Source organism: Peromyscus maniculatus, chromosome 21 (assembly GCF_049852395.1).
Source record: "Peromyscus maniculatus bairdii isolate BWxNUB_F1_BW_parent chromosome 21, HU_Pman_BW_mat_3.1, whole genome shotgun sequence".
Lineage (NCBI taxonomy): Eukaryota > Metazoa > Chordata > Mammalia > Rodentia > Cricetidae > Peromyscus > Peromyscus maniculatus.
The window spans coordinates 1720979-1747340 of record NC_134872.1 but is presented as its reverse complement, the minus strand read 5'-3'; the positions used below and the strand labels follow the sequence as shown (position 1 = coordinate 1747340).

The following is a 26362-nucleotide window of genomic DNA, read 5'->3' as shown; positions in this document are numbered from 1 at the left end:
GCATTAATAGGAAAGTGCTACACAGGGTTAAGGTAAAATGGAAGAAAACTTCACTCCCAGGATAGTGAATTTTGTTTCTCTATTTCTGTGGGTGACATGAAAGTCTGCAGCCAGCAAAGAAGTCAGTTTACAAATTTTGTGCTTGAGTAGGCTCACTAGAGACATCAGACATCTGAGTTTACCTATGGAGCATACTTAAGCAAACCTGCCATGTTTAGCACCTTTTATTTTAGTTCAGGCCTGAAGCATTTCCCTTATGATTTTATAGATGACAACTCTGAGATGAGAAAAACGCCAAGTCCGAGTAGGCCCATGGATATGAACAGTGTCTACCTCCCCATCTCCACAGTCGGGACCTCAACATGGAATCCATGAAGAAGGTACATGAGCATGGAAGAAACGCCGAAGCTTCATTTCCACATACATCATTGTATTGAGAATGCAGGGGTGACAGGGCACTGGAGCCTTAAGTCGTGGGCTGCTTAGTAGGACCTCATGGTATATGGAAACTGGGAATTCCCTGCATAGTGGAGTACAAAGATGTAAGAAGAGGTTACCGTGACAACCCCCACCCCCACCCCACACACACACAGAGGAAAATGATATAACCAGCCACAGAACACAAAGTCAAACAAAATTCAACTTTTATTTATCTGGAAAAATGGAGTGAATTCATCAGTGGTGTTTGAAGCCTGAGGCTGCGCGTTCTCCTTAGCGAGGTGGGCTACGTTTGGCAGGGGCTCTGATGGTTTGAAATCTAGACAGTGGGGGAGAATCAGAGAAGAATTAGTTTCCTAAGACTGTGGCACCCCTTCCAATGATCAGGTTCACCTACCTTGCTTGTCAACTCCCCACTGAGCTTTCTCTTGGAGGCTCCCTCATCTTTCCTACCACTGCTCACCTGCCTGATTTTCCAGTTGGGCTTCAGGCCGGTCACCCCAGAGCAGATGCTTGGGGTCATTGAGGAACCGCTGGCTGCGCTGGCATGTCAGGCAGGTCTGTACCGTCCAGCGCTGTCCCTTTCTGCCTGGGGTATAAGTGGGAAAAAGAAGAGAGTGCCTAGGCTTCTCACAGAAAGGTCTAGGCTTTTTTTGTTTGCAGTTTTCTTCCCGTCGAGGGGAATTCCATCTTGTCTGCATTTAGAATGCAGATTTGTTATGTGTATGGGAGGCCCTGCACAAACATCAATTCCTTGGAACTCTAAGATGAAGTTCAAACTCTTTAACGAGGGCTAGCTTCCCTTTCCAGTCTCACATTTCTCTCCGCCCCACCTACCTCAAATTACAGCCTCTTGAACATTATTTTCCTATAGCACAGATTCTCCCTTTAACATTATTTTTATTTATACTTTTATTGTGTACATGTGTATGTGTTAGCATCACATGCATGAGTACACATATGTGTGTGAACAGGAGAGCACTCACGTGGGTGTAGGTGTGGACAGAAACCTAGTTTGGGTGTCTTCCTTTACTACATTCCACCATATCATTGTGGGACAGGGTCTCTCACTGAACCTGGAGCTAGATGTTTTCAGATAGACTGGCTGGCCAGAGAGGCCCCAGAATCTGTATGTCTTCACTGGCCTCCAAGGGTGCTTTTATATGGGTGCAGGGTATCAGGTCCTCATACTTGCCTATCAAGCACCTTACCCAGCGAACCATCTCCCCAGCCCCTTGATAGCAAGTTTTCTTGTGTGGGATCCTAACCAATGTCTAGCGTTCCTGTCTGACTCTGTTTATCACGACATACCTGCTTCCCCGCCTCTGGTAGAAGTAACTCAGCACTCTACTCTTCCAGTCAAAGCACCTAAAAATACTACTCCAGTAGCTGGGTGTGTTGTCTCACCTTGTAATCTTTAACACTAGGGATGCTGAGGCAGGGGATTTCAGGGACTTGGAGGCCAATTTGCCCTACAGTTGACACTTGTGTCAAAAATATCAAAACCAAAGAGAAAGAGAGGTTATGTGTTTTTGTTTGAGACGGGGTCTCACTATGCAGCCCTGGCTGCTCTGGATTATGTAGATCAGGATGGCCTTGAACTCATGGAGTTCACCTGCTTCTACCTTCCAAGTGCTGGGATTAAAGGCGTGAACCACCACGACTCACTCAGCCAGCAGTACTTAATGAATCTTATAAATTAAACTACAGAGTGTCATGTAGTCCAAGCTGGTTTTAGGGACAAATCAGCTGCAGAAAGCCTCCCCCTCGCGGAGGAAGGGGTTGCCGGGAGTTGCCCTGTCCACCCCGGTGCCCCTGAGGCAGCAGCACTCACGTCTCTGGCGCTGGATGCAGGTGAGGCCCGGGATGAGGAGAGAGGAGCAGCCGCGACAGAGCGTCCTCTTCACTGAGGGGTCCCTGGGTGCGGAGGAGAGGCAGTCGGCACCCGCCCGCGCCCCGGGCTCCTCCCGCCCGCCCGTGCCTTACTGCCGCAGGACCAGCCGCTTCGCGATGGTCTTCTCCGTGTGGCAGTAAAACCGCGCCAGCGCCTGGTTCTCCGGGTTCTGCGAGAGGACGCAGTGTGCTGCCTGGGGACAGGGACCGCCACCCGGGTCATTCGGCGGCCGCAGCGCCGGACTGCCGCCCACCCGGACCGCTGTCTCACCTGGTATAGGAAGCTGAGTCTCTGGAAGGCCTCGCGGTCCTTCACCGGGCCCGCCATGAGTGCCTGCCCCTCTTCGCGGATGTCCCGCCCCAGACTCGCGCAAAGCCTGTTGGGAACTGTAGTGTCGAGCCCGCGGCCCCAGACACCCTCGTCAGACCCCACTTGCCCCGTGGTTCGGTATTCCTCATATATTTACTAGGTAGGGCCTAGCGCGGCTAGTGGAGAAGGTCAAGGATCTTAAAACAACGTTTCCAGGACAGACATCTGTTCTCTTCATGTACGGAGAGAACTGTGCAGCAGACATCAGGCTACACTTTCTTACTCTCCTGAAGCCAAAGACAGATGTCTGGAACATCTACGGACTGATGTAACACAATAAAGCAGGCAATGTCTAGCTTCGCGTTATATTCCTGTTATCCCAGCACTCGGGAGGTTGAGGTAGGAGTGCCCTGAATTACATACAGGTTACAATGGTCCACATGGCCAGACCCTGACTCAAAACCAAAAAGTATCGGCGCCTGTGGGGCTGAAAGTGGGAAAGATCGCATCATGAGGGAGGAAATAAGGAAACAGGACAAGACATCCCTCCCGAAAGAGCTCCTAGCTTTCTCCCACTTATTAACGAAGACACTTGCTTTTACAGTGCTGGCCACATGAACATTTCTTTCTACGGCACAGAAACCTGTCAACAGTATAGGCTGTCTCCCTGCTAACCATTAGTAACTATTCCCACTAAATGGCTAAAGCATCCAAAGTCAGAAGCAGAGGGATTCGAGCTCAATCCAGAGTTGAGGAAATCAGTAAAAGTCAGGGGAGGCAGAGATCTCTTCCTGCCTCAGGGCTTCTGCCAGGATGGGTGGAGGACCAGGCTTCCAGCTCAGAGTAAGGTGGTTAGCTGAAACTTACCCTGGATGGTGTTTTGTAAGGACCTTCAAGGGTCCAATGAGAGGAGTGTGTTAAAATGTAGATTCCTAGGCCCACCCAAACCTCCATTAAGGACATATTTTTCATACCCAGTGATTTTCACAGAAGGCTACTGCCAAATTACCACACGACTCAGAGATCACATCAGTGGATCCTTTGTTCCATATTTTGATCAACCAAATTATCTTGCCACAAAGAACCACAGTCAAGGCACAAAGGTACGAGGAGAGTGGACAGCGTCCTGTTGAGGTGGTAGGAGGAACTGAAATGCCCTCAATGCAGCTTCTCGTCTTAGTCTTGTACGAAGATTACCCACGCAGCAGATAATCCAGGTTGTTTGGTTTGGCATGCATCACATTACCTTTTGTGACAACTTATGTACCCTATGGATTGTTTATTTTGGCCTAACTTAAAGTGATTTACATTCTCTGAACCTTTAAGGGGGATGTCAAAGGGTGAAGGATGTTAATAGAAGCTAAGCTGTCTATCTGGCCCTTTGCTACACAAACCACCCTCTTCTACCCTGTTCTCATGGGGTGAGAAAGACTCTGTTACCTTTCTTCCTTTCTGGCTTGGACACCTGAGCCAGAGGACAAGGCAGACAACTTGGGAATAACTACTTTTAACATTCTTTAAGGCCAGGGCTTTGGACACACCATTATCTTTCCTCTACTATCCGACTCCTCTCCCGGTTCCCTTGGGAAGACAGTGGAAGGGCAGGTGTGTGTCTTGCAGGATCGTTTCCATCTCACCTCCGGAGGAGAGAAAGGTGAGTCTACTTGGAGACGACCAACTGCAGGGAACGGGAACAACCATCTTTGAGACCTGGGTTCTCCTTTCTGCCCACCCGTTCCTTTTCCCCAAATTCCAACCTCTGGCTAATCCTATGAGTAATGGTAACATTACCCTAAAAAGAAAAAACCAAAGAAATCCCCCTCTTCTTCATTCATTTCTAGTAATGTTCCTTTAGCCTCTTCCCTGATCCTCCTTCTAACTTTAATGTCCAATCTCTGCCCTCAAAAAAGCCTCTCAACTTCCAGACTCATGACAGCAACTGTCAATCATCTTTCCAACACAGAGGTATGCAGATCCCTATGCGCTCCCACAAGGAACAAGGCTATTCTGAGTCATAGAAGCCTTTAAAGGTTTCTATTTCCTGCATTTTAAGCAAGTTAAGACCCTTTTATATAGACTTTCTGTTTTTAGAAAAGCCCTTTTTTCCCCAGCCTGTCCTTGTGCGATAGGAAACCTGCTGGACACCAGAGATTACAATTCCCTGGGAGCCGCTCTCCTACTACAGTGAGTAGGGACACTCATCTGTGCTCTGTCATACAGCCCAGTCCTATCTTTACTCCTTCACACAAACCATCCCAGAGACCAGGTGGTTTCTCAAGATGGCTCAGGACTGGAACCACGCAGACACCAAGACATTCCAGCAGGTCACAGTAAGGAAGGCCCATCACTCTTGACCCTGCCTCACCCCAATTCATCTCTTGTCACTCCCAATCTGTTGGAGGCCTGATGGTAAGTGGTGCAGCATTCTTCCGACCAGCCCGGATCCCTGGGTAGAAGAGGGGCCAAAGTTTTTCAGTAAAAGTATCGGTGAAGGTGTAGATATGTGAGCGGTCTGTGACGTTGTAAAAAGACAGTGTGCCAGCCTCGTAGTCTAGGAATATGCCCACCCGCTTAGGTTTCACCTTGATGTGCAAAGGGGTAAAAGGTGTGGTGGTGGCTGCATATTTGTCTCCGTTCCACAGCCGCACACGCCAGTAGCCAGTCTCAGGGAGTGGAGTCAGTTCGCCTTTTCTGCTCACAGAGTCCCGGCACACTCCCACTGCCCAGTGGGTCTTGTCGCCCACCTCCACCTCCCAGTAGTGTCGACCTGAGGTGAAGCCTTCAGTAGCCAAGACACAAGGGTAGAAAGTGAAACGCTGTGGTGTGTCAGGGAGGTCTCGGAGTCTTGTCTCCACAAACTTGACACTCTTCCGATCCTCTGACAGGACGAGGTTAGGATGAGCCGTCTCAGGGTCCAGAGTCACATCCGCTGGCGGGAGAAGCCAGAGTGGGGAGCTAGATGAGGGTGGGAATGGCTAAATGTCCCTGCCTTACTTTCCTAGCCTGCCTGTACAAAGCCTGGCCCCTGAAAGGTCCCCAGAACACTGTGGGTTAACTTTCTCAAATCATGCTTGCTTTCGCTGCATGGAAAATGAAGGGCACTGTCTGCGGGAGGGCCAGAAAGAAGGTCCAGATCCAGTGAGCTGCAGGGAGTCCTGTCACAGTCCTGCTTTGTGACGCCTTTCCTACATGAACATTGATGATGTTCCCTTTCACTTTCCTGGCTAAGATGGTGTGAGTCAGGAGTCCTTTAACATTTCTAGGTCCCTATTTAGAGCAGATGACACCTACGGCTTTTTCTCTGAACTCTGTGATTTAAGGTGAGACTGAAAGCTGGTGACGGGGCAGTTAGGGTGGGCGTGAGAAAACGGAGCCCACTGGAAGGATCTTAGCCTTCCACCCCTTTGCATGCCCTGTGCCAGTTTCCTTTTGGGAACAACTCACCAATTAGCTGTTTAAGGATTTTCCTTAGGGCAAAGTACTGCCGGGGGAAATTGCTGAAGTTCTTTTCCAGCTCTATAGATACTGAAGTCACCTCCATGGTCTTCACCTTCTCACATCTAGGAGGGATGGGAGATAAAGAAAGCCAGAAGAGGGTCAGGGGGAGCCCCAGCCAACTGAATATGTGGGTGGTGTCATCTTTAGAGAAAAGTAGAACCAGACCTCTCCCACTCTCCTTCCTCCTGGAAGACAGGTGCTTCCTTTTATTATCCCTGGAGAAGCTATGTGGTCCCCTTGACAGGTCTGTATCTTGAGAATGAGCCTCAGGACTTCTTGGAATACTCCTACATTTCATGCAAATGGACAATCACCCCTCCACTACTGGATTCCTGTGCTCCCAACCCTTCTGCCCTCTTGTTTGGACACAGCTCTACCCACAGACACAAGCAGAATCTGGCTCCCCATTATCACTGCTCTGACCAAACACGACCTGGTATCACTCCTAATGGTTCATCCTTCTCCATCTCACTCAGACACTACATGACTTTCCCTTTCTTTCTTCATCCAAGTCATTACTAAACTGCAGCCTCTAAGCCAAGACCTAACTCAGAGAGAGTCACTTACTTTTCCAGGGTACTTTTCACATCCTAGAGGAAAAGAGAAAAGAAAGTAAGATTGGTCCTAGAATTCATGGGTCATGAAGGTTCTCCTACCTCCCCAAAGTTCTACATCTTCACGCTAGGCACCAGGCAAACTGAGGGTCCCAGTGCAAGGGACGTGCTTCAGGTGGACCTAAGTGCGTGTCTCTCATGGAATGCCCAGTTTCAACTGTTGGTCATAACAAAGCTTGGTAATATCATTTCCAAACGGATTCCTGTACATTTGTCTTTCTTCCTCAAAGACACTGGAGGCTCCCTGCAAGGCACAGAGGTTGTATCTGCTCTTTTGTCCCCCAAATTCCAACCACACACCTCAGCATCACTGAGAATCAGTAGACAATTCCAGACTGGTGGCACAGAATGCTTCACACTGTGGTTTGGACATCCCTGTCTAGCACTGGTTAATAAACACTAATTTATATCAATCCTGATTTGAGACTGTTTGGGATTCAGATGACACACACAACAAATCTCACCCTGCAGAATTTCAAGTTTAATGCAGTTAGCAGAGCACACACAAACGAAAGACAAAGGGATAAATACCAAGCAACATAAGATGTATACATCAGTGTGCAGTGGTACTGACTCAAAGGTCAGCCATCCTATCCAAGATAATGTGCTTCCTACAGCCTTTCATCACCATGCGTCTGTCTCAGACAGACGGTATCCGACACGGTAGAGGTGGCAATGCACTCTTTACCACTTACACACACTGTGAGTATCCTTTAAATTATGCTTCATACCCCTGCTTGAGCGCTAGGTAAGTTAAGTTCTAGGACTGGAAAGTAAGGGTAATTGCACTTATAAGAATTTGAATTTATAGTTTATCACTAGGTAGAATGGACACCTGTCTTCTGAAAAAGGTTATCTTTTTGGGGGGTACAAATTAAATACACTTAAAAATTTTCACCTCGTGTATGAGAATCTTGCTTGTGTGTGTGTATATATGTGCACCATGTGCAAGCAGTGCCCACAGAGGCCAGAAGAGGGCGCTGGAACCCCTGGAGCTGCAGTCAGAGTGCTGTGAGCTGCCATGCCAGGGCTGAGAACTAAACCTGGGTCCCTCCAAGGGATGCAGTGCTCTTAACCACTGAGCCACCTTGCTGGCTCCAAGCATATCATTTCTGAAAAGACCTAAGGATATAAAAGTTTTTTGAGGGGATGGTGGAAATCTGAGGTACCCCACTCTAGAAAAAGATTCTTTGCACACATCTGGAAGAGAAATCTGGGCTTAGGGAAGCAGAGTAAGAGAGGGTACACCTCCGACTGACAGGTTGGTCTGCACAGAGCTAGACTGCATCTGACCCGAGGACCCACACAGGGGCAAAGCCGAACCTTGAGCATCTCGAAGCCCGACTGTAAGCACTTGCCCTCCACCTCAGCAGCTAAGTGGGCCAGGTCCCGGCGCTTGTCCCCAAGGTGAGCAGCATTTTCTCGAAGTCTCTGTAGAATGTCCTGCTCCTCTTCTTCCAGTCGTGAAAGGAGCGTCTGCTGTTCTTCATCCAGTCGCCTGTGGAGTTCTTCAAACTCCTTTAAGATCTGCTGCCTGCGGCTCTCCACTAGTCTCTGAGAACAAGGGAGGACGCTGTCAGGACCAGGAGGTAGGAGGGAGTCTCTCCCAGACCGGTCACCGGGAGATGTTAGTGGCATTCTTGCTTCTCTTCCTGTACGGCATACTGTCACCTGCACGTCCCCAACAGATGACTTGCTAGTGCAAATCGGTAGAATACTTGATTTTTTTAAACCTAAATTAACCTTTGCTATTTTAATAAAGTACATTCAAGATTCAGGGACTCAATGATGTGATGCTATCCACTGTTATGGATATTAGAGATACTTTTGATCTTTTCTACTCTGATGTTTGGCTTCTACAGTCTGTTAAAGTACAAATACTAGAAAGCCAAAGATTTCCATCATTAATAACTGTGACATATTAACTTGATAAAAACCAGAGAACAAATAAGAAACTATCAGAATCAGTAAGTTTAATGAGTTGGTGCAAAGTCTATACTTAGACTTAAGGGCTGAACTTGTTTTGGTTGCTGTTTCTGTTTGTTTTTTTCCAAACAGGGTCTTGTAAGATAGCACAAGCTGGCCTTGAACTTGGGATCCTCCTGCCTCAGCTTCCAGAAGTATGTGCCAGCATGCCCCCTCTGAACATGTTAAACAGTTTAAGTCATTTCTGGTGGGACTGAGAATTCCTGGAAAGAATTCTGCAAAGGCTAACTGATTAGAGCAGCAGTGATGTGGGGGAGAGGCTGGACTGTTGCAGGCTATCTTTAGCCATCTAAACCTCCGTGCTGGACCTAACACTCTGTGAGTAGCAGATAAAACATGTATTGATACAATAAATCCCCAGTTTTCACTAACCAAAAGACTAAGCGTCATCGGACAGTATCTGAGGCCTACAGCTGAGACCTCTCTACCTTGCTGTAACTACCTATTCAATGTTCCTACCAATGTACTTGCAAAGTGTCTCACTTTATGGTTTTCTTCATTCTGTTCTATAAAAACTTCATGAAACTGTTTCTAAGTTGAAACATGGAATTTGGGGTAACCTATATCTGTGTTTCAAGGCCATAGTCCCTCATATGTGGCTCCAGAATAAATTCTTATCTCCTTTGAGGGAGGTGACAGTTGGTTTTTGTGTTGGTAGAGAATAAGTATTTCCCATCCCAGGATCATATTCCAGGTATTTTTTATTAAGTTAGTTGCTTAAAATTTGAAAGATGCTCTTGATAGCAGCACATACTTTTACTTCTAACAAACATCCTTGAAGTTTGAGAGTAAAGGACTCAAACAGCAGCCACACCACTTTCTGAGGGTTATCAGCACATCCTCCCTCTATGTCTTCCTGTAAGTGACCTTATCAGGGAAGGAGTCTCACGTCCTTGTGACTGACAGGGAGGCATCAACTCAAAAGAGAAATAGAGATGGGACTCTGAAAGAAGTGGACAGGGACAGAGAGTCAGTGCTCAGGCTAGAGAATGGCTGGGACATAAATAAGAGCCTGTAGGCCTCACTAGGATGGCAGTCTGTTCTGAAGCTGCTCTTGGCAGACAACAGACAATGGAACAGGATGCATTCTCACCTTTGTCCTGGATACAGATTCTCAATGTGTGTGGTGTTAGAAGCAGATGTGCTGAATTATACTCATGAGGACTATCTTTTGGGAGCCAGAGAGATAACTCACTGGTTAAGAATGCTTGCTTCTCTTCCAGAGGACCTGAGCTTGGTTCCCAGCACTCACATTGGGTAGCTCAAAACTACCTACAACTCTAGTTTCAGGGGATCTGATTTGTCCTTTCTGGTCTCTGAGAGGATGTGTACACAGGTGTTTGTGCACACATGTATACATATACACAAAAATAAATCTTAAAAAAAGAATACTATATTTTGCTCTTCTTAGACTTTACCATGTCACTAAGCTGCTTGAGGTGTTTGACTCACATCTACTTCAGAATGAACCTGTATTTATTTCACTTGGTAATATCACATACAGGTGCAAGCATATATTCTAGCTGGAAGTGGTGTGCAAGCCTTTAATCTCAGTACTCAGGAGTCAGAGGCAGACAGAGCTCTATGAGTTCAAGGCCAAGTCTGGTCTACATAGAGTTCCAGGCCAGTCCGAATTACATAGTGAAATTCTATCACAAGACAAAAACAAAATTAAAACAAACAAACAAACAAAAAAACCAACAAAAAAAATCACTCTATGATGTTACTAGATATGACAGTCTCTTTAAAATTATGTAAGTAGGTTATGGTATCTGAACTTTTTCTTTAAAAGTTTTGATTTCAGCAGAGCTAATTATAAACTCCATCCCTACTCAGGAGATATAATCTTACTACATAGCCCAGGCTGGCCTGTGCTGGCTCTGAACTTGTGATGTGAACTTGTAATATTACTGCTCCAGCCTCCTCTGAGAGTCTAGGTGTGCACCACCACCACGCCCAGTTGATAAACTTGCATTTTTTGCCTGCTGTGTTGGTAAATGGTTACCACACCCTCAGTTCTTACACACTTTTAAAATTTTTAATTTAATTTTTTTTAAATAGGGTCTTACTGTAGTCTTGGCTGTCCTCAGTTGCAATCCTCCTGTTCCAGTCTCCTGAGTATTGGGATTATATGTATTTGTTGCTTCTATAAACTGTTTTTACCACACAGTCATCTCTCGTCTCCCTACAACTGTTTTAAAGGGGTTACTGAGTCCAGTTCTGGAGGCTGAGGTGAGAGGGGAGAAAGGGAGAAAAGGCAGAGAGGACAAACTCAAACGATCATAAAAGGAGTGTTTTGAATTGTAGTTTCTGTTGATTTTTCAAGACAGGGCTTCTCTGTGTAGACCCAGCTGTCCTGGAACTCACTCTTTGGACCAGCCTAGACTCAAACTCACAGCGATCTGCCTGCCTCCGCCTCTGGAGGGGGGGAGGGGAGGGCAGCGCTGGGATTAAAGGCGTGTGCCACCACTGCCCAGCAGTTTTAAACACCCACTAACTGAAAATTTATAATTAAAGACAACTCAAATACTATCATGATTTAAAGGAGAAATGCCCTCCATAGGTTCATGCATTTGAACACTCTGTGTCCAGATGGTAGCCCTTGGGATCTCTGCAAAGGTTATGGAAATGTTTGGAGGTGGAGCTTTGCTGGAGGAAGTATGTCACTGGGGGCGGGCTTTGAGAGTTTACAGCCTTACTCTACTTCCTGTGTATGGTTGGAAAATCTGATTTGCCAGCTTCCTGTTCCTGCTGCTGTACACTGCCTTCCCTGCCATTATAGACTTTCCCCCTCTGGAACTGCAAGCTAACATAAAACTTTTCATCCTTAAGTTACTTTTGGTCAAGGTATTTTACCAAAAACTCCATAGGTAAAGGCTGAGGAAGGGAAAGGAATTCTGGGAATGAATCAACATTACCTTAGATAACTTAATTGTAAGGATGTAGTTCTAAGCCAAATGTTATGGTGCATGCCTTTATTCCTAGAACCTGGGAGGCAGAGACAGGTAGACCTTGGTGAGTTTGAAGCCAACTTGGTCTACATAGTTAGTTCCAGGCCAGCCAAGGCTACATACAGTGAGACTCTCACAAACAAACAAACTGTGGTTCTGTGGGGCTGCAGAGTTAAAGGGCATTGGATGTTTGTTCTTCCAGAGGACATGAGTTCAATTCCCAGCACTCATGACACTTGCAACCATTGGTAACTCCAGTTCTGGGGGATTCGATGCCCTCTTCTGGCCTCCTTGGCACCAGGCAGGCACATGGTACCCAAACATACACATAGGCAAAACACCCATACACATAAAATAAAAAATTAAAAACTAATAAAGAAACAAAAGGTCACTGAACAGTCCTGGGACTCTTGCTCAGCTCCTCCCTCTCTCCCCTGTGACCTCTCCAAATTCTCTTTCCTCCAACCCTTCTAAGAAGCTCCCACCCCTGCATTCTTAGGAGATCCTCTTTCCTTGCTTGGGGGTGGGAGGAGGAGAACACTAGGCGAGAACTCCCTGGACTTAGCAGAGGTAAGATGTATTTATTATTGTATGTATAATGTGTGTACACACAAGAGTATGTGAACACGTGGGCCGCAGTGTGGGCGTCAGATGTCAACTCTGTGGATTCACTTTTATCTTTCTACCTTCATGTGGGCTTCAAGTCCTGATGCTTGCACAGCCATTTCACCAGCCCCTTCATTTCTTAGGTCCTTCTTCTCAGTATTTAACTTATGATAAGTAATTTAAGTATAGTGTTTAATGCTAAACCTAATGGAACATCATTTTGAGAGAATAGCAGTTTTCCAATTAACTGGTAGATCACATAAAGTGTTGTTGATTCGCTCATAGACAAATACCCAGCGAAGCTGTGAAGGCAACAGATTGCCTGCTCTACCTTGAGCTCTCCTGGCTTCTTTTCTTCAGAGGCTTTGCAGCAGGTGATCTCCTGCAGCTTCTGCTCCAGGGGGTCCAGGCACTTCTGCAGTTTTTCCTGAGGGTTGGGAGAAAGTAGGAGAGGAGATATTTGGAGTGTGTTGATATATCATTACTCAAGAGTTTAACCCATTTATTATTCCTTTTGTATGTGTCTGTCTGAGTGTATGTGCGTATGTGTAGGACAGTGCCCATGGACGCCAGCAGAGGGCATCAGATCCCCAGGACTGAAGTTATAGGCCGTGGTGAACAGCCATCTAGGAACCAAATTCAGGTGATCTGCCAGACTGGTACTCGCTCTTAACTGCTAAGTCATTTCTACAGCCCCGATTATTCTTCCTTCGAAGTACTTAGGATCAAACCCAGGGCCTCAAGAATGCTAGGCAAATGCTCTACCACTAAGGCCCATTTTTCAACCCTGAATCATGTAATCTCTACCCTCTCATCACTTCTTGGTCTAGCTCCCTTCCTTGCCTAGAACTGGACCTTTCACAGACCCCCTTTCCCTGCCATCAGTTTGTCCCCAACATGTTTGCGGCACACATGACTTTCCTGAATCTAGTAGTCTAGCTGTTATCAATAGTTTCCTTTACCACTCTACTTTCTTTTCTTGTTTTATTTTTTGAGACAGGGTTTCTCTGTGTAACAGTCCTAGCTGTCCTGGAACTCACTCTGTAGACCAGGCTGGCCTTGAACTCACAGAGATCCGCTGCCTCTGCCTCCCAAGTGCTAGGATTAAAGGCGTGCTCCAGCACCCAGCACCACTTTATTTTCTTTTGGACAACTGCCTATCACATTCAAAGTTATCTGTTTTGTTTTGGTTTTGGTTTGTTCTGGTGCTGAGAATCCATGCAGGGTGTACACTAAGAACAGTCTCTTATCAGGTTACACCCTCCTTTAGCCAGAAGCTTCCTTTTATACTCAATATCCTTCACCTATTGTCAATGTTTCATGGTAAGGTCTCAGCAGCCTGGCCTGGCTTCAAACATGTGTTCCTGAATGACCCTCAACCCCATCCTCTTGCCTCCACCTTGAGTGTTGGGATTACAGTGTGTGTCACGACGCCTGTCTTGATGTCCTTTTTACCTCTGCTTCCATCCAGGTCTAACCAACTTATAAACAAAATAAAACTTGAATGTAAATTACCTTAAATATTTTTCAAAATTTTGTTAATTAAGCAGAATGAATGAAAATTCTAGACAGTACCATTTTTTATTTTTATTACTAGCAATTTAAATGTTAAATGTCATGCTACTCATTAAAAGAAGACACAAACTGGTTCAGCTTAGTTTGCTGGAGATCAGTCTAAAGAGATGTTAGCTATTTCCAACAAATGAGAAAACAAACAAAACAAAACAAAAAACCAAAACATCCTGAGTAAACAGGCATAAACGAAGAAATCAAAATATTTTTCAGTTCTTCCAAACTATTTTTCAGATCCTTATGTGGTTTCACTCATTTATTTAAAATCTGATATATTCCAAAACTATACATACCAATACTCTGAAGACTCAATTGTATTGCAATAAGTCACAGAAATTTTTGGGTACTACTCACTATTCTTGTGAAGGACAACCGACCTGATGTACTAAATACCCATGTTTATACTTCTGAGGGGAATATAGAGGAACAGAGAGCCTTGCCTCGGGAGCTGAAACCCCTCTACTCAGACAGTATGTGTTCTCCTTCTCCACACTGGCATGTGTCTGGTTGCCCACCTTGTATTCCTGGGTAGCATCATCCAGCGGCACTACGGTATGGGCCCGGTGGGTATGGGAAATTGCACATATCAAACAGACAGCCTCCTGGTCTTCGTAGCAGAAGAGGCTGAGGGCCTCATGGTGTTGGGAGCAGAGGCTCTCATCCCTGATCTTCCGCTTGACTGTCTGGAGCTGCTTGGCGATTTCCACCATACTGCCTAGTTGTCGGTTCGGCCGGAGACTTCGGTACCGCGATGTCTTCCGACAGACAGGGCAGGGGAAGTCCCGCTCCAGGTCCTCCCACCAGCGGGTAATGCACGCCTTGCAGAAGTTGTGCCCACATTCAATGATAACTGGTTCCTTTAGATACTCCAGGCACACAGAGCAACTCGCCTCCACCTGCAGGTTCTCCAGAGCAGCAGCCGTGGAGGCTGCAGAGGCTCCAGCCTCCAGCAGACTCGTCTCTGCCATTATTTAACCTGGAGATAGGGAGAGAGGAAAGAAGAACATTAGTGGAGGATTACTTTTTTATCTTATCTATCACTCCTATCCTGACATCAGCCCCCATTAAGCTATGACTCTAGATTTAGCCCTATCTTGGTATTTCCCGTCTCTTTCAGTGGATTCACCTGTTGCTCCATTTACATCATCCTCACATCTAGCCAATACACTTTTTTCCGATTCAGCAAACAAAAGCAATCCCTAGTGTCTCTTTCACTCTTTTCTCATTACAAACAGAAGCTTCCTTTAACTCTAATTTGACATACTTTTCTAATAGATGAAAAGGCCCCTGGTATGGTGGCTCAAACCCAGAACCCAGCATTTCTGAGATCAAGGCAGGGGATCATCATCAGCTGGAGGCCAACCTGGGCTATGTAGTGAGTTCCAGGAGGAACTCATTATTACTATTATTTTTTTAAAAAGAACTTTATATATAAGCACTGCATCTACATAAAAAGCGACTTACAACACATAGAAGTTTTGGTATTATTATTAGGGCTTAACCTTGATTGTCTGCTACTCCTCTTTTTAAAAGGGTAACACATTGAGTGAATTACACCACAGCAACAAACTCTTTCCAGGGAGTGTGAAATCATTCTTCCTTCCCCTGGACTAGCCGAAAGGAAGACAGCTCTCTTCTAGATGTTTCTCTCATCTCATTTCTATTTGTGTGATGCTGGAATGGCTGCTCCGCAGCAAACACATTTCAACTCTAAGCGACTACTGTTGGGCAGAGGGCAGTAACTCCTTGAAGACAGCTGGCAAGTCCACTCTAAACATTCAGCGGTGAATTCAGTCTTTCAAAGTCGCTACTGATAACTAATTCCTCAGATATTCAGTGCACTGACTAGGGATTAAAAGGAAATTTGCCAGGTATGGTGGCACATGCGTATAATCCCAGTACCAGGGAGGTGAGGGCAAGAGCGTCAGGGGTTCAAGGCCAGCCTCAGTTATGCAGCAAGCTTGAGGCCAACCTGGATTAAATATGACCACCTTGTCTCAACGAACAAATGAGTAAATGGAAAGAGGCAAGCAATCAAAGCTCTTTAGATACAGCCTCAGGCTTGCAAATACACCAGAGAGATACAGAACACAAGGCTGGTCCCCACTTCATCCTTAAATAGTCAATACATAAGTCAACTTCTCTGGTCCCTATAACCCCACTTCCGTTTTGCCCCGGAAAGGGACCAGAACAAAGGACGGAAATCTGGTAGGCCTGCACACTGACAGAAAAGTGGGCATGTAATGAACCGGGGTGGCAGTGGTTATTACTGTATACTGGTGGCACAATGGAAAAGTTCTGAGAAGTGGCTAACCTATCTCCTGAAAAGGGAGAGAAGAAACTCAGATCCAGGCGAGTTTGGCTGGATGATCTCTTCTCTACTCTTTAGAATCCAATTTGGACTAGTGACTCTGCCCCCTCCCCAATCTTACCGACATTAGATAGCATCCTCATCTAAATGAATTGAATTATATGCACACTTAAGAGGCCAGGATGAGGCCGGGCGGTGGTGGCGCACGCCTTTAATCCCAGCACTCGGGAGGCAGAGGCAGGTGGATCTTTGTGAGTTCGAGGCCAGCCTGGTCTAGAGAGCGAGATCCAGGAAAGGCGCAAAGCTACACAGAGAAACGCTGTCTCGAAAAATCAAAAAAAAAAAAAAAAAAAGAGGCCAGGATGTATCTAAGTGGCAAGAAAGAGAAATGGAGCTGGGCGGTGGTGGCGCACGCCTTTAATCCCAGAACAAGGGAGGCAGAGGCACAGTGGATCTTTGTGAGTTCAAGGCCAGCCTGGTCTACAGAGCAAGATCCAGGAAAAGGCGCAAAGCTACAGAGAAACCCTGTCTCAAAAAACAAAAAAAAAAAAAACAAAACAAAACAAAAAGAGAACGGGGCTCAGGGTTAGTGAAGAATGGAGAGGATCTGGAGCTGCTGCTGATGCAGAGGGCAGACAGAGTGTGGCCTTGTGCTCCTCTGGCTTGGTCCTTCCTCTCTCTGCATTACTCTGTTCTCGGTAGAAGTACTAACTTCAGAGGCGTCCTGGTTTTGTCTCCTACCGCTGTTGGGTACCACCTCAGGAACCTCTCTTGAGCACTGGCCACAACTCTGTCCCACCCTGTCTCCATCTTCCCCTGCCACATCCGGAGCATGAGGACCAGAGTGAGGGGGGCACGCGTCGTGGTGGGCAGGGAGCAAGGGATGCGTGTCTAAGTGAGGGCGAGGCGTGACGTGAAGGTGGGATGCCCGCTGCCAGGTCGCAGCCCAGACCTGCGGTGACTGCGTCAGTTTCACCCGGGGAGACCAGAGGCAGCGGGACAGGGGAACGGCGGGGTAGCCAAGCAACGCCGGACGCGCTGACGTCGCCGGGGCGGCAAACGTCCTCCGGGCCCGAGGCGGGCGGAGGCAGCTGTGGTTACGCGCCGGGCAGCTGACGCGCTCGCCGGGCGTCAGGCCGTGGCGTGAGCGGCCGGCTGGCGGGGGCGGGCTCTAGACCCCGCGCGGCGGCGGCGCAGCACCTACCTTCCCGGCTCCGGGTCCCGGAGTGCCGGGCGCGGAGCCGCCGGAGCACTGCCTCCCTCCTTCCTCCTCCCCTTCACCCCCGCCCCGCGGCGCGACACACAATACTCGCCGGAAGCGGAAGCCGCGCCGCGGCTCGTGGGAAGACAGCCGCGCGGCGCCCGGCCGCGGCGCCCCGGCCTAGCCGGGCCTGCCGCAGGTGGCGGCCGAGGGCCGGAGGTGAGGGCGGGCGACGGGCGAACGGCGACCCGCCGCGTCGGGCGGCTGAGGTGCTGGCGCGCAGGTGACCGGAGTAGTCCTCCCGGGACGGAGGGCCGCGCATGCGCCTGGCGCGATGCCGAAGCCCATGGCCGGCGGCGCGTCTCGGCGGGCAGAGCCGCGCTGTCACCCGGCCGGCGGGGGCTCAGGCTGCTTCCCCGGCGGGGCTGGCAGCCGCAGAGGCCTGGGCGACTTCGGGTTATAGGCTTTGGGCCGCACTTTCCCGGCCTCTGGGTCAGTTTGGGGGATAGGGTGGCTGTTGAAGGCGGCGGCGGCGGATTACGTGGCTGACCTGAGAGGCTCTGCTGGCACGTCACTTCCGACGGGCTGAGGTTTAGCATTTTAATGGTGAAGGAGTAGGTGAGTTATCTTGGCTGCAGATTGAGGTGCGCCTCATTTCTGCCCTCTGGTTGGCTAACGTTCACGAAGTGCTTTCCCCGGCCGGAGCGGGCGTGTGGGGAACTGGGCTGGTCCAGTGCTTTGCTGCTCGCGCATCTGCCCTCAGATCCTTGGATGCGGGGCGGACCAAATCCAGTGTTCAGTAAACACTGGCTGAAGAACCACAGCCAGTTTCTTGCTCTGTGAGGTCTTTGGCTTGCGTTTCACCGGGAGAGCAGATAGAGCTTGTGGATGGATTCCAGGCTTGCACTGTAGCCTCCCAGTGTTTGGGAGCGTCGCAGATCTGGGATGCTGAAGATTTTGTGGAAGGGAGTGAATTGGCGGGGAGGGAAAGTCTGATGGTACAGATGTACTCAGGAGGAGGTAGTACTAGGATGCATATGTACACTACCAGTAGCCTAGGAAACTTGTCCCTCTGTTGCGAGATAGTCTTTTTTCTGGGGAATAAACACATGCCTGCTCACCTCAGATAGGGCACCTACACAGAACGAAGTATGGGTGTCACTGAAGTCTCATTTGGTGAAGCATGAGTTTTGCTGGGGTTATTTAGAGGAATATGGGTGAGGGGTTACTTAAAGGAGCAGAAATGACTCAAAGACGCAGTATCACCAGGATCCGCCCAGCATGGGTGACAGCTCACAAAGCTAGAAACCTGGAGTGCACCCCACAACCCAGAAGGTTGGAGGGTGTTCTTTCCTGGTGGCTCAGTGGGTCTTCTATTACCTGCTTCTGCTGGGCTTGTCTGAGAGTGGCTCTCAACAGTCTCTACTGTTCTCAATGTACTCTTGGGGAAGGGGGTTGGGAAATCTAGTCAGTTTGAGGGACTCCTGAAGCTATTTTGAGTTGTTTACTTTGTGTCTTATGGTGCTTCCCTGTAGTACTTCATTTCTCTTTCTGATACCTGTTGTTTTTCCTTTCTGTAATCCTCCTGTCTTGAGACGATTCCCTGGATGACGCAGGGTTTAATTCAGAGAAACTGCTATGTAACACCCTCCCTACTCCGTGCAACTACTGGCATGAATGTATTCGAGTGGATTTTAATGTGTGCCCTCCTTTTAGAGGAAGTGGTTCCTGTACATTTTAAGATTGTTCACAAACACCATGAAGTTTTGTTTGTTTTTTTAATGATAGCATTTTATGTAGTCCAGGCTAGACTTGAGCTCACCACGTAGCTGAGGATTGCTTTAAACTCGATTCTCCTGCTTCACTCCAGAGTGCGAGAATCACAGGTGTTGGCTACCCCAGCTAACATGCATATTTAACCCTCATACTTAAAGAGTCCACAGTTATTTTAATGTCAGAAAACACGCAGTGTCTAAGGTTAAAGATTTGGGACCACAAATGGCAAATACAACAAATTACTTCAAAAAATTGTCTTTTCTGTTTTTTGCTTTGCTCCCCTTTTATGGTAGCCAGTGATTTCAGGAGTAAATTTGATAATTACTAGTTTTCCTCCACTTCACCGCTGTCATGTTTGGCCAGTAGGGATTATAAGCTGCAGCAGTTGCTATAGTTCACAAACATCTCATTTCTAACTTAAGCTAGTTTGAAAGCCATTAACTAGTCTCCTGCCATTGTCCCTTAATCATGTCCCACTGTGGTACCTTTCCTGCTGTGAGGACGCCCCCTCCCCCTTTAGTCTTGTGTCTTGAGAATTTTTTCTGGTCCCTGCCCTGTCCCTGTCTTTCTTTTGAGTGCCCTTTGAGGTGTGTGGAGAAAAAGGCAAACAGGTTTGAGTTACCACGGTGTCCGTCTCCCAGAAGTTCAGTACTTACTGTAGCAGTTCGTTAGTAACTGTTAACGAGTGCTGCCAACCCACTCATGTAGTGCCCGCTTTCTGTTGTGTCTCGGGTCCCTCCATGAGTTGATGAGCTGAGGCTCATATGTGGTCCCAGGAGCTCTTTTTCCATTCTGGGAAGCTGGGTGGTGGGATTTCAGTCTACTTGGGTAGCTTTCTGAGAGGTTAAAAAGTTAGGATTTTTCAGTTACTTGGTTTTTCTTGTCATAGGATAGGATAGCCAGTGTTTTTATTTTTCAAGTTCTCTGTATTGCCAGGGAAACCTTAAAATAGAAAACAAAACCACAGTATTCATACTCTGTAGAATTGTGTTTTTCAGTGAAGGGCTTCATTTCTTAGAAATGTTTTTTCCCTGTGTTTGAATGTTTGATGTCTTTACATCTGAAACTTGCTGGCAGGGTGGAGACCTTAAGTACTGCCAACCTTGACTGATTCAGGTTGTTTTATATGTATATGTCCTCAGATTTCTCTCTCATGAATTGGACATTGCTTTTCTTTCAAGATTTCCTGCATGCTTTGTGCCTTTTAAAACTGCTCTTCTCCTTTGTCTTTGACTAGACAAGCCTTTACTTCTGAGCTAGTTCCATGGTGGAATTTGAACTAGATATCTTCTAAATAAAGGGGTTTTTGATGTGGTTTTTCAGTTTTTCCTAAACCTTGGGTAGCGGTATGCCTAATGGTATATAAGCCATTATAATCACTCCCTCATATTTAATTTTGCTTTCAAGCCCCGAATAGGTGAACCAGGTCACATTTCCATGCTTGTCTCTTTCCCAACCATAGCAGTTTCTCATGGTTCGGTTTCTAGTTGCTGAGAGGTTGTGAAGTTTAGTTTCTGGTAGCCCAGGAATGGTATATAACATTGGGGGCACAAGCTCTTACTCTGATTTCAGTATTTGGTAGGATGGAGTAACATTCTGTTTCAGCTCTTCTGGAGAGAAGAGGCAAAGCAATGTGAGATCTGTGAAAGAAGAGATGGGATGTGTTTGGTTAGTGTCAGAACAGACGTCAGGCCCCAGTTCTCAGAGTTGGTCCCTGACATTCCTTCCCCACTAGTTAAATAAGGGCCAGTGTCTGTGGTCCTTTAGACAACACATGTTAATTCATCCTTGACAATTTGCTCTGTTTTGGTCAAGGAAGTACTTCATGGTGTGGGCATTTGCTAGGGAGCTGCCCTGTCCTGTTTACCAATAGCTTGCTTCTCCTATCCTAATTGACCACCCTGCTGTCAGGTTTTCCAGCTCTTCGTCCATCTGAAAGAAATATACCTAATGTAAAAACATGACCATGTAAATTGCCGCTTAGCAGCCTTTGTGACTGTTTTATCCAAACATGTCCAAATACAGGCACTCTCATCATTTATGTTAAAGAACTGCCACTTGTTACCCTGGTGATGGCCAATGGTATATTGCCTTAATTTCTTTGGAATCCAGGTGCAGCTTTAGATTTTTTTTAAAATTTATTTTACAATACTATTCAGTTCTTCATAATAGCCACAGATTCCCTTGTTCTCCCCCTTCCTGCCCCCCTCTCCTTCCCCCCAGCGCCCCCCTCATTCCCACCTTCTCCAGATCAAGGTCTCCCCCGAGGACTGGGATCGACCTGATAGACTCAGTCCAGGCAGGTCCAGTCCCCTCCTCCCAGATCGAGCCAAGTGTCCCTGCATAAGCCCCAGGTTTCAAACAGCTAACTCATGCAACGAGCCCAGGACCTGGCACCACTGCCTAGATGCCTCCCAAACAGATCAAGCCAATCGACTGTCTCACCTATTCAGAGGGCCTGATCCAGTTGGGGGCCCCTCAGCCCTTTGGTTCATAGATTTTTTTTCATTATACTTGATTGTTGATCTCACTGGACCCCTATGCGTGAGTACCAGGAAGGCGTGTGAACTGTTAAACGGACACAGGCCTCTCCCCAGATCCAGTCAAGTGTTAGGCACTTGAATTCCAGAATACCTGTTGAACAGCCTGTAGAGGAGACCCACCAGGGCCTGAGAATCCTGTTCTAGTCCTTGTTATTACAGGAATTATTAGGAGACCAGCAGCATCTACACCAGCCTTGTCACAAACATGGGATTTCTCACTTGTCAGGTGACTTTCAGCAGGTTGTAGTGACATCCCGGTGATAGCTGTGCACAGAAAAGCTGGGGCCCTGATCCCACTGCTTACACCAGAGCACAGGGATCGTCCTTGTTCTGTCCATCTTCTGTAGCCATCACTCGTTTGATGCCCTCACCACTACTCAGACCTCAATACCTTTCATATGTGTCCCACCCAGATCCATTTCTCCAGCTCAGACATTTTCCTTAAATGTCCCACTGCCAACTTCCCACCTTACTGAAATATTAGTGGACATTTCAACTCAGCATTTCCTACACTGTCTGCCACATCCCTCCTCACATTTTTCCCCCTCCCGAGACAGGGTTTCTCTGTGTAGCTTTGTGCCTTTCCTGGAACTCACTCTGTAGCCCAGGCTGGCCTTGAACTCACAGAGATCTGCCTGCCTCTGCCCGCTGAGTGCTGGGACTAAAGGCGTGTGTCACCACTGCCAGCTTTCTCCTCACATATGTCATTGGCAGTCTTCTTTCTTTGCTGGTGGCATCTGCATTGTTTTCTTGGCACAGTCTGCCTCTCTGTATAATTCCTTTCTCATGCCCTGATACAGTTCATCAGGAAGAGCTCTAGGTCTTAAATACAGACCAGATCCATATTCCTCTTACTTCCTGCATCTCCACTGTTCATGCTGGGAGGAGAGACTTGACATTTCCAACCTAGTGGAGTTCCTGCAGTGTCTCAGTTCTCTTCTTAGGATAGAACCAGAACAGTTCTTTAAAAAGTAAAATTCTATGTTGTTTTGCTCAAAATTGCCTCACTTGAAGTAAGAATTCTGGTAACTCCCAATCTAGACCTGGCCATCTTCTGCCCTCAGTAACTGTCCTCACCTCCTAGAAAAGTGATCTTGAATTACACTGCTTATCATCTACTTCTTCCTGTTAGAGCATATGCTTCACAGGTTGAACATTTTGTTGCTAAAATTTCTAATCACCTGATCTTTAGTGAGTTGTAATTTCTTTTGGTAGAAGTTCCTGCTTTGATGTTGATAGCTGCTGACCAAGGTGGTGGCTGCTTATAGCTGGGGTAGCTGTGGTCTTTGATTGAGACTGGATGTCATTGTAGCTCAGGCTAGCCTCAAGCTTAGAATTCTTCTCTTAGATTTTTCCAAGAGCTGGGGTTTTACTACTATGACAAGCAAGGTGATAAAAAGAAGACAAGACAGAATGATCAACTAAGTCTTCATTTCACAAAAGATTTCTCCTTAGCAAAGCCAGGCAGGCATGGTGGTGTACACCAATAATTACAACAATCAAGTTGCTGATGCAGGAGGATTGCTATGAAGCCAGCAAGGCTCTATCTTTAAAGAAAAATTCCTTCCTTTTCATGGCATATAATGGTGTTTAGTGGCTTTTTACCCACAGTAAAACAATTTTCAGAATTGGAATTAGTCCTCCCAATCCTGCTGCTGCTTTATCAGCTGGTATATGTAGTATCTAAATACTTGGTTCACTTTGAACAATGTCTACAGCAGTGGTTCTCAACCTGTGGGTTGCATATCAGATATCCTGCATATTAGATATTTACATTAGGATTCATAACAGCAAAATTACAGTTATAAAGTAGCAACAAAAATAATTGTATGGTTGGGGTCACCACAACACGAGGAACTTAAGGGTTGCAGCATTCGAAGGTTGAGAACCACTGGTCTGCAGCATGTTCCAAGATTTCATTTTAAGAAACTCATACTTTATGACAGGGTCTGACTATCTAGATCCAGGCTGTCCTCAAACTTGGGGTCTTCCCATCTGTCTCTCGAGTGCTGGGCACACAGGTGTGCACGACCTCACTGGCCAAGAAACCACTTTCCCCAGTCACTGGCAGGAAGAAACTCATTTGTTATATTCTGTCAGGTGATTTCAGCAGTTCAGTCACCTCTTCCCGCTGTGCCTCTGCTGATACTCCCATATCTGGAGCTGCTTCCTCCACTGAATTTTTGATCCTCTAGTGCAGCGGTTCTTAGCCTTCCTAATGCTTTAATATGGTTCCTATATTAAAGGACCCTTTAATAAAGTGTTGTAGTGACCCTCCCAACCATAAAATTATTTTTGTTGTTACTTCATTAACTAATTTTGCTGCTGTTATGAATCGTAGTGTATTATCTGATATGCAACCCTGTAAAAGAGTTGTTTACAGGATCCATGGGTTGACAATCACTTCTTTAGAGTCATCTCCGAGAGCTAGAACCAGCTTCTTCTACACTGTAGCCACCTTCGGTGAATCACAAATATTCTTCATGACATCTAGAGTGGTGACCCCTTTGCAGGAAGTTTTAACTTACCTGGGTGCCTCAGAGGAGTCACTGGCAGCTATGTCTGTATGAAGGCTACAGGGTGGATGTTGAGTTAGCAGGAAGCAGAACAAGCCACAGCCAACCTCACCTCGACAACTTCTCAGCTGATCCTGTTTTCTCAAACTGGAAGCCTCCCAAGTCTTCATCTGAATGGATCTCATCTGAACTACTGCTAAAAGCTTAAAAGCTTAAAAAGCTAGAAGCCTCAAATTCCTCGTCCTCATGCCTTATGTACCTTTCTGCTTTCTGCCATCACTTCCTGGGATTAAAGGTGTGTGTCTTTCCCAAGCAAGACATGAGATCTCAAGTGCTGGGATTAAAGGTGTGTTCTACCATGCCTGGTTCTGTTCTCCAGTGTAGCCTTGAACTCAGAGATCTGGCTGGATTTCTGCCTCTGGAATGTTAGGATTGAAGGTGTGTGTTACCACCACCTAACCTCTAATTAATATAGTGGCTGTTCCGTTCTCTGACCCCCAGATAAATTTATTGGGATACACAATATATCAACCACAGGTAAGGAACATATTGAAACTAATATTTTGAATAGAATATTTTTGGAGTAGTGGGTCTCAACAATGGGCTTAAAATACTCAGAAACCATGTTTTAAACAGATGTGCTGTCATATACATGTTTCTCCATGTAGAGAGCTTTAATGCAACTTTTAATGGCCCTAAGATTTGAACAACATTTTCAGTTTGCAGTAACTAACTGTATTAGCCTCTTAACCAAATTAACTTGTCTTTCGAAGCTTTGAGGTGAGGCATTAGCTTTTCTCCACCCGTGAAAGTAGAATCTGGAGTTGTCTTCTACTACATGCCTATTTTGTCTACTTTGAAAAGTCTGTTGCTCAGCACAGCCATCTTCATTCTTTCTCTTAGATCTTCTGGGGGAGAGACTGCTGTTTCTACATGAGCTTGGAGACAGTTTCTGCCTGTAAGCCTTGGGAACCAATCTTTGCTATCTTCAAACATCTCTCAGAATTGTGGTTAGGGTCTTGTTCTGCATTAGGCTTTGGCTTCAGGGAACGCTGTGGTTGATTTAATCTCCTACCCCAACCATACAACTTTTCCACATCAGCAAGAAGGTCATTTCATTTCCTTACCATTCATGTGTACAATGAAGTAGCCATTTTTCATTCTTCAGGAACTTTCCTTCATGTTCACAACTGGGCTAACTAGAGAGGCCTAGCAGTTTAGTTTGCCTGTCCCATATAACTTCTCATATAGCTTCATCAAGTAGCTTATGGTTTAAAATGAGAGCTAGGACAATTCCTTTCACTTAAGCACTTCGAGACCATAGTAGGTTGGTTGGTAATTTTAGTATTATGTGTCTGGGAATAGGAAAAGCCCAAGGAAAGTGAGATGGGAAATGGCCAGTCAGTGGAGCATCAGGAGACGTATTGAATGAGTATGCTGTCTTATATGGGCACAGTTTGTGGTATGCTAATGCAAATTTGGTATTAACAGCAAAGGTCACAGATTACAGATTGTCGTGACTTATGTAATAATAGAATCCAAAGTTTTATTTGTTTTGTTTTTGTTTTTTCATGACAGGGTTTCTCTATGTAACAGTCCTGGCTGTCCTGGAACTCACTCTTTAGTCCAGGCTGGCCTCAAATTCACAGAGATCTGCCTGCCTCTGCCTCCGCCTCCCGAGTGCTAGGATTAAAGGCATGTGCCACTACGTCCAGCAATAAAATGCCACAATTATCAGAATGTGACACAGAGAAATTGAAGTGAGCCTGTGCTATTGGAAAAGTGGCTTTAATTGGCTTGCTTGATGCAGGAATTGTAAAAACAAAAATAGTATCTGTGGCATGCAATGGAGTGAAAGCTCGACAGTGTGAGAGATGACTGGTAGTGCACTGCACCACCCTCTGTAGTAGCTTTCACCTGGGGCCTCAGAGCACGTGTTGTGCTGTGGCAGCTGCAGCACAAGGGCCTCACACTGAGCTCATGGCCCCGGGCTGTTAACAGGTGCTCAGACTTCCTTATCTCTCTTACCCCAGCCTTCCTGCACCCTGCAGCAACCTAAGTACCTACGCGGTTTAGAAGGTTGTTAATGGTCGTATTTCCCAACCAAGGAAAAATCTAAGTTAGGCTCTGTTTAATAAATTCTTGAG

At 46.6% G+C, this 26362-nt stretch overlaps 2 protein-coding genes across 5 annotated transcripts; both read right to left on the bottom strand.

The window, feature by feature from the left end:
• Positions 1 to 627: 627 nt before the first annotated feature.
• Rpp21 (ribonuclease P subunit p21) lies at positions 628 to 4987 on the bottom strand. The gene is made up of 5 exons (XM_006997712.4): positions 2603 to 4987; positions 2425 to 2525; positions 2273 to 2355; positions 902 to 1027; positions 628 to 757 (listed from the first exon to the last, which is right to left on the bottom strand). Exons 1-5 carry the CDS (start codon positions 2657 to 2659, stop codon positions 639 to 641), a joined length of 486 nt encoding a protein of 161 aa, XP_006997774.1. The 5' UTR covers positions 2660 to 4987; the 3' UTR covers positions 628 to 638.
• Trim39 (tripartite motif containing 39) lies at positions 3666 to 17497 on the bottom strand. Of its 4 annotated transcripts, none has more exons than XM_076558081.1 (7): positions 17384 to 17497; positions 14384 to 14844; positions 12628 to 12723; positions 8077 to 8307; positions 6707 to 6729; positions 6086 to 6201; positions 3666 to 5570 (listed from the first exon to the last, which is right to left on the bottom strand). In XM_076558081.1, the coding sequence occupies exons 2-7, from the start codon at positions 14834 to 14836 to the stop codon at positions 5023 to 5025; spliced, it is 1467 nt and encodes a 488-aa protein (XP_076414196.1). In that variant the 5' UTR covers positions 14837 to 14844; positions 17384 to 17497; the 3' UTR covers positions 3666 to 5022. The 4 variants fall into 4 exon arrangements, with proteins under 4 accessions (XP_076414196.1, XP_015846197.1, XP_006997775.1 ...); XM_015990711.3 differs by lacking the exon at positions 17384 to 17497 and adding an exon at positions 17132 to 17268; XM_006997713.4 differs by lacking the exon at positions 17384 to 17497 and adding an exon at positions 16892 to 17173.
• Between the last annotated feature and the right edge of the window lie 8865 nt (positions 17498 to 26362).